The following is a 12,165-nucleotide window of genomic DNA, read 5'->3' as shown; positions in this document are numbered from 1 at the left end:
CACAATATACAAAGTGACATCGGGTTTCCGTGGATGTTCCGTGTTTCATCAACCAACTGGGAAGCGTCGTTGGCCGACCCTTTGCTCACCAATTAGTAAAACAAATTCAACGACAGTGTAGCTACCATATATGTGGGTATATTATATAAATACAGAGTGATGAGCAAACTAGCACTGTTTGCAAGGTAGTGGCACACAAATTTATAAAACAGAACATAACGTAGTGTAGGTGTGAGGTGGTAGATACCCTCCTGACCAAGGGTAACTCTCCACCTGTTCTACCAAACATGTTTGCTGGGTGAATACGTTGCTGGATGATTAAGAAAATGGAAGAATTTTTAAAAAGATTCTAAACATTGTAATGTTACAATGGTAGGAAATGTTCTGCAATCCATCATCATAGCTGAGTACATTTCAGGATGTGCAGTTTTTATATCCTTGAGTTAATTTAGTAACTCAGTAATATTGCCATAGTGGAGTAAACCAGCAGTAGTCACATTAAATGACTAAAATGGACGTAACACATATAAAGGAACATTTTAAAAACAGGTTACACACACGTGCAGCATAGAAAATGAAACAGTCTCAAGCTCACAAAATTAGAACTAGAAAGTTCAACAACTAACATAGATTTTAGATAACTTGAAGCAAATATCTACATCCATTCTGAAAAAAAGAAGTTTCTTCTGTGGTAAACTGAAATACTTTATCTGGCCAAACAGGTAAAATAATTTCTTCTGCTGACATCCTGGATGAGAGCCAGTGTGACAAGATGCTGACTTAGTCCCATTTTGAACTACTCAGCAGCTTGCAAGTTTTGGTTCCAACACTTTTAAGTTGGTGCTGAGAAATGGATAAAATTACTGCCCGGCTACAGAGAGACTGGGGAAGCAACACTGAACTATAAGATTCACTGAACTGTTGAGATTGTCATGTTACGAAAGGCAGAAGAAAATTACAGTGAATCCGCTAAAAAAAGATTCAAAATATTCTGATGTTCACACACTTATATGGGTTTTCATTGTTAAAGCTTTTCAGTTCACCTTGAAAAAAATACAGGAAGAAAGTTTAAAGTGTAAACCGCTCATGAGAAGTTTTCACATAGAAAAAAGTTTTAAAAGTCCCAAAATCAGAGTGATGGTAATAAAAAAGTTAGCTACAGTACCTAGAACTTGGGCAGTGCTCTGGCAAGATATTTGCAGATAGGGAGATGAAATGAAAGAGGAAAACGTGTTTCTGTGACCGCTGGATATGAGAAATGTTTCCATTCATCAGTAGCAATTTAGTCAACAATAAAGTGCACAAATGATACCGGGAAAGCTCCTTTCCGATTGGGATCCCCGTCGATGTGACCAATCTGAAAGAGTCATTGTATTTTTGCAAGTTAGTCTCAAGAAGGCAACTACAACAGCACCAAGATGAACCCCAGGCACCTTCCTGCCCGGATACTACAACAAGGCTCCCCATCTATCTGCAGAGGTGCTCTTTATTTTGAACATTACCAGCACTTGCTATTCAGCTCTAAACATTTTTCAGGGTTTTCCTTATCTAGCTCTTTGAAAGTCACAGCTCTTACTGCAGTAAGCGGCTCCATTTCGGCACACAGCTCCTGCTCTGCCTGTGCTAAACTGCCTCCCCCCTCTCTGCAAGTACTGAAAGGTGAAAGGATGGATCGAGCTTCAACAGAAATGAAGAGTTGGGGAATTTACAGGAATCATTTGGGGTTTACATAACATTATTGTAATTTCAGATGCAACTTGGAGCTCTACTCCTTGCTAGCCAGCAAAGTCAAGTGTTTGCCTTCATAATTTTCCAAGACTTGGCTTTAATGAATGAGACTCTGGAGTGTTAAATAGTTGAGATAGTTCCCCAGCTGAACAGACCATTTCTCAATGTTGGTCAGCTAAAAAGCAGGACAATACGAAGCTGTCCTGAGGGCCTCACACATCTTCGAAGCAGCTTCTTAACCCACCGACACCCCCCTCCAAGACCTTCCTAATTCACACAGACAATATCCCCTGTGTCCTGTGAACCCCACCAGCCAGACTGCTTTTCTGAATAAGGAAAGCTAAAAACTGACCTATTTAAAAAAAAGAAAAAATCTCAAGAATAGGATTTCTGTAAGATGAAACTTAATTCTCTTATTTGAAAATCCAAAGAACTCGTGAAGTCAGGGTCCGCCTCTAGATTTAATGTATTTCTTTCAAACTACGTTGATGGAAAAGGCAAGGTACTCACCCACCACTCCTGATCTTCTTCCCCATCAACCACAATGATATCTCCCTCTGAAAATGTTAGCTCATCTGGGTTATCAGCTATGCAGTTGTAAATTGCTTTTACCCTCTTGGGTTTTGTTTTTGACTGAAATAAGAAAATACGTAACTGTAAATAATAGAGCAAGGCAAAGACAAAACAGAGTTGAACTAAAGAAGGCAACAGAGCTGCTTCCAGCTCTCAGCTTTCCCAAGTTACAGCTCAGCTGCCTGTGTTTCCAGCCTCCCCCTCTACTGCAGAGCAGCAGCTTGCAAGAACAGGGAAGCAAAGCCCCAGCTTCCTCCCACGAAGCCTCCCTTTTCCCCAGTGCACCCAGCCTTAGCTAACAAAAATCTCTCTACCATAAGATGCCAGAGGAGAGCTGCACGTGCCATTTAGGCCATGGGAAATTTGCTAATGCAGGGGAGATGTGGCACAGAGACTCCAGAAAGGTGTCCCTGCCGCCATCCTGGAGTTCCCTAGGGACTTTCTTGGTCCAAGAGGGAACAGTAAACAGTGAAGAGAGTCAAGAGCATCACTGGTAAGCAGCGATGTAACTGCCAGCTTCAACAGCAGCAGCAGGTATTTCCTATTCTTTACAAGTCAGGGGAACTGCACTAGATCCATTCCTCGGAGACTAAAATGCTCCAGGAAAGTTTGATACCCCTACAACATGGTTTCAAAAATATGAGAGAGTCACAGGAAAAAAAGATGCATCAAGAATCTCACACTTGAAAAATATGCCCTTGAAAATGCCATTCTCTCTGCAAGAGGGGAGTCCCTGGGTGCACACATGGCACAGGTGGAGCTCCTCCTTCCTTCCTCGGGAGGGCTTTTGCCATGATGTGCTACATCTGGGCTGGCCTCCTGATCCTCTGAAGGGCAAAGAAAGCTGGAGCAAGGGGCTAAATGGGGTGATTTAGGCAAAGTGCTTTAGCTGGGCTGATCTAGCTAAAGCTCTTTAGCTGAGGGGCCCTTCACTAAACCCCCCTGTAAGATGCTTTAGCGAGACTGATTTAGCTAAAGCACCTTAGCTAGCTGGCACTCCTGATGCTGGGCTCCCCTTCCTTCTCCGTCCTGGGTAACAAGGAACTTGTCCAGCTGAATTCTGTGTCACACAAAACCCACCCTACCAAAGCCCTAGAGATACCTGGAGAGTCAGACTCATTCTTCATATTACACAGAATTAACACTAGGCAGTGCAGGCACAGACTGTTCCAAACACCAGTCAGGATAGCCTGTCACTAAAGCAGTTTGTTCTATAATAGAAAGAAGTGGGAACAAACAGAAAACTACTACAGCTCTAAACTATAAAGGAGCCAAAGAAGCAGCTGATTCACAGCTAAGCTGTGTTGACTGGGTGTCTTCAGCGCTCCCAGCTGAATCCCAGATCACACAACAGGAATTGAGCAGGGTCCAGCAGCTCCACAGAGCAAATATGGCAATTCCCTTGATGCACAGGAGCAAGAGGGATTGTCATTCCATAGACACTAACCAGATCAATTCATTTTATTGTGGTCTAAAATATGAAAAAGTTATTTTGATGGTAGTCAGACAAGTGACTTGTTAATCAAGAGTAGCAAAGGTGAAAAAAAGATTTTATATTCACTGTATTCTCTGCTTTATGTCTTTGGTTATCTCTTGTGTTTTGTTTCCCTTTTTAATTCAAAATCAGATACAAACATAGAGGAAATGCAAGAAAAACAAAGTTCTCAGAAACATCTATGACAAGTCATACACATATTTAACACAGAACAGAGGCTTCCTATTTTTCACACTTAAACATACTGCACAACAGGACAGACTGTTACATCAAAATCATGTTTGAAAGAAGATGAAAGATTTAATAAAATTCTATCCTGGATCATCTACTTACTATTTGTGATTTTCTTGGCATTGGTGCTGGTGGTTGGATCTGTGCTGAAGTGTTTGTTGTAGAACCAGTTTGTGTTACTGGAATTTCACATACCGAAGATTCTCCCACTGTTAAAATAAGTAAATAAAGTAAAAAAGTAAAAAAACATTTAAAATTAAGGAATTTTTAAAAATTAACTGACTGTATAAATTGAAGCCAAATTCGTTATTCTTAGCTAGAGGATAAAAAGCGATTTTATACTCCCTCAAGTATTTCATTCTTTAGTGGTTCCCTCTAAATAACTGAATGGAATTTTCTCTCCTTTTCCATACCATAAAGGCCTCTCTTCTCAAATACTATTGCCTAAGGTCTTCAATATTGCAGTAATGCTAAAAAAGGAAAAAAAAAAGTCTTTAAGTAGAATGGAACCAAATTCCCATTTCCTCATAAAATTCACTACAGCTGTGCTCCTGTAGGACCACTAGGAAGGACCATCTCTCTCAAGATGTTTCACCTTTCCTGGGACTCCCGAGCTCATTACAGGGTTAGGAGAAGAACATCCCTCTATGGAGGGGCATTAGCAACTCCCTGCTCTGGGGATAGATCAAATGGAAATAAAGAACCAGAGTTGAGAACCAAAGAAAAGAACCAGATGAATATGTGTATTCATACATACACACACGAATGCTGGTGCTGTCTGCTTAAATGCATAGGGTAAATAAAAACAAACAAACAAAACAATCTCCCCTTGGTTGTTATGATAATAGCTTAGATATGATACAATAAATTTCTAAACCGAATAATTACCAGGTTGTTGTAGGGACCCAAGTCCTCTAGACTGCCCTTTGTTTAAGCCAGATGACTTGTCAGGCCTGTGCAGAAAAAGTTTGAAATGCATCAAACAAACAAAAAATCCAACTGCAATTATTCAAACTCTTTTCCAAATTATAAATTTATTGACATGTCTTCAAAGGTCTTACAAACATGGTGACAGCTATTTTGCTTTTAAAATCCTCCTCTGCTTTCTTATTTTTGAATGGGCAGATTCTAAGTTGTACTTATAAAAATGCAGAAATGTAGAAATAAAAAATACAGGTTAAATAAAAACTACCCTATAGAAATTGCAGTAATTTTCATAAATTAAGTTCCTTCCATAGCTATTTTACAATTCTTTGATATGCTTTGTTAAAAATAAGGATCCATTAGTATGTACAACAGCAGCATCTCCCTTTCCCCCACAGTATGTACTGTATATGCAGTAAAGGAGCTAGAGAGAGACAGTTCAATAGGTTGTTTACTCCTTTCATCCCCCTCAAAGCATCAAACATCTATATTGCTTATCTCCCATATATGCATGTGTCCCTGTACCATGTAACTTCTAAGTTTGTCTGGCTTGTACTTAAATATTCTCAATGGTAGAGTTTCATTTCACTGTAGTAGTTCATTATCTCTAGCTTTGGAAAACTTCACCTAGTGTCTAAATTATTCTTGCTACAACTTAAAGCAATCCTTTTTTAAGCTGTCATCTCATGTAAAGGGGAACAGAGTGATCCAACATTTTCCATGGCTTTGAAAACCTGTCCCCTTGCTCCATTTTTTATTTCCAATATGAGAGAATTTTATGTCTTCCAATCTTTTCTGACGGATTCCATTTTCTACACTTCTCATTTTTGTTATTGATCTCCCCTGGTTTCTGCTTCACTGTTTTGCTGCAGTCCTCAGAAATGAGCACACAACTCCAGCTGATGCATTGCTGATACAGAGTCAAGGGCAAGGAGTAATTCATGGATTTTGCAGGTTATGGTCAAACAATACCCTTTCCTCTTTGCCTCTTCCACAACAGCACAGGTTTTCTGACTTGCTTGAATTTATGATTCACAGTATCCTCACAGACCCTTCTCTTAAGGGCTTTAGCTTAACTATACTTTGCTATTCTCCATATTTCCTTTTTGACTTTTCTTAAGCACCAAGTGTTGCCGACTGAATGATATTTTTTTCTTCCCTGATTACTATTCCAGTTTGCCAAGGATACTTTGGATCTAATCTTGTCTTCCAGCCCCTCCTGTCCCTCCTCGCTTCATCTCCCACAAATATAAAATACACACTACCAATTCCAGGTCTCTCTACTCCTGTCATTAATGAAAATACTGACTGGAGCCTAGGACAACCTTGCGAACAATAAATAGCACTACCAGATATAAGATGACATTATCTCTTCTTTCTTATTAGACAGGTAGGAATAATGAATGATTCTCTAACTCTCTACTTCCATCAAGGATGAGCATCCTGTATATATTACAAAAAAAGTACACTCTTAAGTCAACATGCTGTTTAATTTTTACTGCTGAAATTCTTGTCATTTGTTCCCCAAGCGCCTGCCCTCTGTTCACGGATATGTAACGCACTGTTGGCCAAAGCCTGCATGCTTTCTGGAGGACACGGGAGCACTGCACCATCACGTTAACAACAGTTACTAAGTGTCTGCACAAGCGCCCAGCTGACACGGGTTACCCACCCGGGCGCAGGCTTCCTCTGCGAGAGCCGGCTGGGAGGCTGCGGGGGCAGCGGCGGCGGCGCTGGCTTCGCCTGCGCCTGCGGGGGAGCTGCCTGCTGCTTGGGCTGCTGGCTCAGAGCTTCCAGCACACCGGCTGTCTTGGCAACTGGAGGGGGTGGTGCTGGAGCCAGCACATCTGTAGGAAAAAAAACAGTGAAGTGCAATTATTTCACTGGCAAAATTCTGTTTGCCACTGTTTCTTATGTCTCATCCACAGATCTTCCTCTTAATCAAAGAACACAAGAACCATTTTTTTTTTCCTTTTACTAATCGAAAGCAACAACTTAAAGTGAAAGCAATCCCTCCACTGGAAGGAGAAACTATTTGAAAAGAGATTTCCCTTTTCTTTCAAATAGTGTCAGAGAACTCACAGGTGCTCCAATTCATCAAAGCATTGAAGTACAAACAAAATTCTCAAGTCTCAAAGCCAGTCATATTCTTTAAAATATTAGCTCACAATATGCTTAATAAAGTGCTAATATTGTTTGTTCTATCAAGGCTTTCAGTCTGTGCTTTATGGGAAAGTAGCTGAGTACATGAATTTTGAGCAATTTTATGAAAAAGAACGTCTACAATGATTAACATCCACTCAAAGAAACTCCACAGTAGGTCTAGTTAATTAATTAAAATTTTAATTGAATCCTTGAAACTGCAACAGACAACACACTGGTAATGCATTAAAACATCTTTTTGCATTCCTATGACCTGCAAGAATAAAGTATAATGTGGAGTTGTGGCCTCAGAGCTACGTGTACCACTTATTTTTACAACTCACTAGTGAGAAATGCATCATCAAGACTATATATATAGGGTGAAAATGCTTTAGTAATAGCCAGCATTTCCTGTGGACCTTGCCCTACATCACACAGTCCCCTTTGGAACATAAGAGAAGACAATTGGTACAAAGTCACTGGATGGGGACCGGACAGGCCAAAGCTGCAGCCACCAAAAGAGAAAGTATGAGTTGTGAAAATGGAAAAATAAGCCAACCATGACCAGATACAGCAGAAGGGAGAAGAGGGGAAAGTGGAAACATACTTGTAGATGTTACACGCAATGGCGGCACAGGGGGATGAATAGCTGGTGGATCTGATGAAGATCTCTGCCTGCTTATACTTTCCACTCCTAAAGAATTTGTCCTCCACATTGCATTAGATGAAGAAATTGTCTGAATACCACTGCCAAGAACTGAAGACTGAACTAAAAGAGAGGAAAATACTGTATTATTATATTGTTTACACTAAGCACCAAGCGTTCACACTTCACACCCATGCTTTTACAAGTGGTGTATCTGTCACAGTCACCAACAGGAACCACTGTCACCCTGCTGGAAAGCCAGAACACGAAGCAGACACTGCTGTAAACAATTACACAGAGGTTTCTGGTTGGAGTCTTATTAACTCTTTACCGATGTAAAGATTCGTCTCCAAACATTACTTTAAAATATGTCAATACCTCAAAAAGGAAGAAGTTTATCAGTGTGAAGGCAGAAGTGCTGTTACCCTCTCTAATTCCTGACTGGTAGCTCTGGTTGCCTCAGGAGCTCCAAGAAAAGGACCTGACTCTTGCAGGAGCATTAACAGATATTGCTCACTCAAAGTACATCATCATTTTTGACTCAAAATTGACTTAAAATTGTAATTCTGAATTTCACCCTAACAGGAAGCAACTATAAATGGAACTAGTCATTCCCCAAGTATTGCTTCTTCAGGACCTCCTAAATTACATGTTGTCCAGCTAAAGAGCTTCCTCCCCACTTCACAAAACATCATAAAGCCAGTATTTTGCACATACCACATCAGATCACTTCCCCTACTCAGAGCATGATCATTTCATTAAGAAAGGATGAAACAGAGTAAAGTATGAGTATCAGGTTGCATGAAAAAAGCACAAAAGGTTCAGAAGATTTGGAGAGCAGCCTAAAGCTAAGAGGATAAAGGAATAATAAATACAACATGAGCATAACAACAGTAATACCAGCAATCAACAATAAGCCAAGATCAGTGATACTAACATAGTTTTCAACCAAGAAGATAAAATATTTGGGTAATACACTGCTAGAATGATGAATTATAGGCTAATCATCTCTCTGACCAGGCAAGCATGCTTGTCTGGCCTGAGCTGCCCTGTTCTGCTGCCACCAAGCCTGAGGTTGGGAACGAAATTAAATGACATCCTTTGAGAAGTGGCATTCAATTGCAGGCAAACAGTGGGTAAAATAGCATGGCTGGCCACAGGGAGTATAATATCAAAGGCTAAAATGATCATTTTAACTACCTAATTCTATTACTGGTTTATGGTAGTATCTAACCGTTTAAAAGATTGTGGAAGCCCCTTCATAACCAAGGGAAAAATTTCACCAAGAGGTGAATTTTCCTGCTTCAGGGAAGAGCACTGTGTTCCATCAGGTAAAAAAGAAAGTCTGAATGTTTAGCTTAAATTTTTAGATTAAAAGAATTCCACCCTGCTTAAGGATCCCACCCTGAGCTAAAGTTTTATATGTTGCTAAGCCCTCCCAAGCCTCACGCCCTCCTTTCAAAGCAACAGAAAACCCTGCTCTTCCACATGATACAGAATCACAGAATGGTTGAGGTTGGAAGAGACCTCTAGAGATCATCTAGTCCGACCCCCCTGCTCCAGCAGGGACACCTAGAGCACGTGGCACAGGGTGGCATCCAGGCGGGTTTTGAAGATCTCCAGAGAAGGAGACTCCACAACCTCTCTGGGCAGCCTGTGCCAGGGCTCTGTCACCCTCACAGGAAAGAAGTTCTTCCTCAAAAGAACTTCTCAGATTTCTGCCTACAGTTCTCAGATTTCTACCCGGAGTATCATATTTCAATCTGATTTTCATGCTGCAGCCATTCCTGGCAGACCAATAACAGACTTCTCATATTATACAGATGTGCAATTTGTATCCCATTCTGTTGTTCCATACTCTAAGCTCTGCCCAGTGCTTCTAAAGGCAGAAGGCACTCACACAAGCCTGTAACATTACCCACTCTTATCTCCTCATATAGGAGACTGAATTAGAGCAGCACTGAAAACCATGGGTTTGCACATCCATTTTTCTTCAATTTTGCATTAATTTAGCATTTGTGAGACATGCTGGATTAATGCAAGCATTAAAAGAAAACACACCGAAAATGTGCTGCATAAAGGTGACCTGTACAAATTTCTCTGCTCTTTTTCTCTGACGTGAGATTTTATGTGAATACAAGAACAGAAGTTCACGCCATTGGCTATATGGGTAGATTTTGCAAGAACCCAGTATTTCTGCACTCGGACGCTCTCCGGTACCCTCTACACTAGCCTACCGATGAGGGCACAGTCAGTAGTTACAGGCAGTTATCTTTCCAGTCAGTTACAGGTTGCAACACTTTTACTTTGTCCAATTTAATTTCAACAACCTCCTAGCACATATTTAAGAGGAGTCTCTGCAAGGTTAAAATCTCTCCTGTTCTGTATATTCTCTCATCAGCAAATTGTTCTAGTACTTCCTCCTTGTAACATGCAATGATATTTCCCAGCATGACTACCTTTTCCAATGTTCCTTGGAGGTAGAGGAGGTGCACTGCTGGTGACAGGTGCTGCAGGCTGAACGGGAGGTGGGCTGCCACTGAGTATTGCTCCGTACGTTTCATTCTGTAGGATGCTTGGCATAAAGCCTCTCTGCTTATCCTTAGCAATGTTTGCTGCATCTCTTGCCAAAGCGGCTACATTCGGCTGCAGTTGGTTTGATCCCAGCTGATAGAAGCTGACAGGCCTGTCCTCTCTCCGATTGGGGCTGGGTTGCTGCAATACAGTAACAAAAGTACCTACTGATATCGTTATCAGGTATATTAATTTCACTTAGAAGAACAGTTACTAGAACGAAAAATGAATTCTAAAATGCATTTTTGTTGTTTTTAATATGCATCCTAAAGCTTATATTCCTCTTTCTCCAAATAACTGGTCACATTCATTTTTCAAATATAAACTGAATTTCAGGAAAAAAAAATCCTTTTCACCTTCTGTATTCCTGTAGGATACATACTATATCCTATATATATAGAGAGAATATACATACATACGCATATACTTCTATTAATAGCCAAGTAATACGGACAGTCAGACAGGTCAAGTAAAGTTTTCCTGCATAAAAATATCAGGGAGTATTTTCAAAAGAAAACAGGTAACAGAGGCTTTGTTTTGTGATTGCTAGATCCAATTCAGATGGGTACGATCTCAAAAAGGAGCGAACTGCATCTAAGCAGCTCACCTGCAGCTCAGCCTACCACAGACTGTGCACGGGAGCGTCCTGGGAACTCTCTTTAGCCACTAACAAATAAGCAGGACCGCACAGAGGGATTACTCTAACCAGCAAAACCAGAACATTTCTCTTCCCATACACATTATTAAATGAGCCCTGATTAGTTGTCTTTGAGATCTGCAATAAGACATCAGCTTGCTAGGCACATTTAGCATTATTTTTTCCTGTTTCAACAGTAATCATGGTTATTATTATTATCAAATGATAATTACGATAGAGTTATAAATACATATGGCCAGTGCAGAAGTGGGTTGTAACATTCCGCAGCTCAGAGAGCATCAATATGTCTGCAGAAAGAGTGTTAGACAAACACATAGCTGATGTATCGTGGGTGTGAAATAAAGAAAACCATTTCTAGTAATAGCATTTAGGGCAGATAAACATTTACACAAACAGTACTGTGAATAAGCAATCAGTTCTGCAAATATATTCAATGCTTACTCTGGATTGATCACTTAGGACCTTTAGTGAGGCTACAGCACAGCAAAATATTGCAAAGAATTATCAGAATGATGTGTGTGGCACTGAACTGTGTTAATCCCCACCTTGAGCATGCTTTAGCAGTGGAACTGCTCACTGACTCCACTCTCCTTTCACTGACCTCTCCTGTCCTGGGTCTGCTACTGATCCCAGCTCACACTCAACTAACAGAAAATGTGGGCCATGATGGAGACAAAAGGTGAGATGAGACCAGGCAGTTGGGGACAGCAGCAGAGACCAGCTGCCCACTTTTAGGGAAGGCTTCTTCTCATATGATAAAATTCTGGACTAAAGGAGCAACAATTCTAGAAATGGCCTTTTCTGACAAAATATTACAAAATCCATTCAAGCAGTAAGCCAGAGAAGCCCTCTAGCCAACAGCTTGACAACTATAAACCTAACTCTGATGTGATCCTAAGCAATATTTACCAGAGCATCGAAGCACTCAAAGGCTGTGATTAATAGTCCTTAATCTCCTTTCACAGGTCCCTGTGGGATAAGCCTATTAATAACAGGCAGTAAAGTACCAGTTTCATTACTTTAGCCTCATTGCTGAGTAGCAGATAACTTCTTTTACGAGGTGGCGCTCAGGGACTGAGCAAAAAAAGAACCACTGATCTGCAAAAGGCAACTGGCAACACTGAAGGAACCATAGGAAATCCAAACGTAGTAGAAGTGAAGCACCAGAGGTAAAATAAAGCTCTTGGGAAAAGG

At 40.6% G+C, this 12,165-nt stretch overlaps 1 protein-coding gene across 1 annotated transcript in view; it reads right to left on the bottom strand.

Moving 5' to 3' along the window:
- Positions 1–1,011: 1,011 nt before the first annotated feature.
- Positions 1,012–12,165, bottom strand: part of ASAP2 (ArfGAP with SH3 domain, ankyrin repeat and PH domain 2) — an 80,368-nt gene continuing 69,214 nt past the window's right edge. Inside the window, exons 22-28 of the mRNA XM_088533526.1 lie at positions 10,199–10,454; positions 7,701–7,862; positions 6,624–6,798; positions 4,916–4,980; positions 4,130–4,236; positions 2,239–2,361; positions 1,012–1,357 (exon numbers count right to left, since the gene is read on the bottom strand). Of these exons, the coding sequence (XP_088389652.1) occupies positions 1,283–1,357; positions 2,239–2,361; positions 4,130–4,236; positions 4,916–4,980; positions 6,624–6,798; positions 7,701–7,862; positions 10,199–10,454 (963 nt within the window). The 3' untranslated portion in view covers positions 1,012–1,282. The remainder of the gene's footprint in view (positions 1,358–2,238; positions 2,362–4,129; positions 4,237–4,915; positions 4,981–6,623; positions 6,799–7,700; positions 7,863–10,198; positions 10,455–12,165) is intronic.

The sequence above is a fragment of the Tinamus guttatus genome, unplaced genomic scaffold (assembly GCF_059628265.1).
Source record: "Tinamus guttatus ecotype Peru unplaced genomic scaffold, ASM5962826v1 Tinamus_guttatus_pri_ptg000508l, whole genome shotgun sequence".
NCBI classification, from domain to species: Eukaryota; Metazoa; Chordata; class Aves; order Tinamiformes; family Tinamidae; genus Tinamus; species Tinamus guttatus.
The sequence above is the reverse complement of the archived record's forward strand: the minus strand, read 5'-3'. Positions and strand labels throughout refer to the sequence as shown.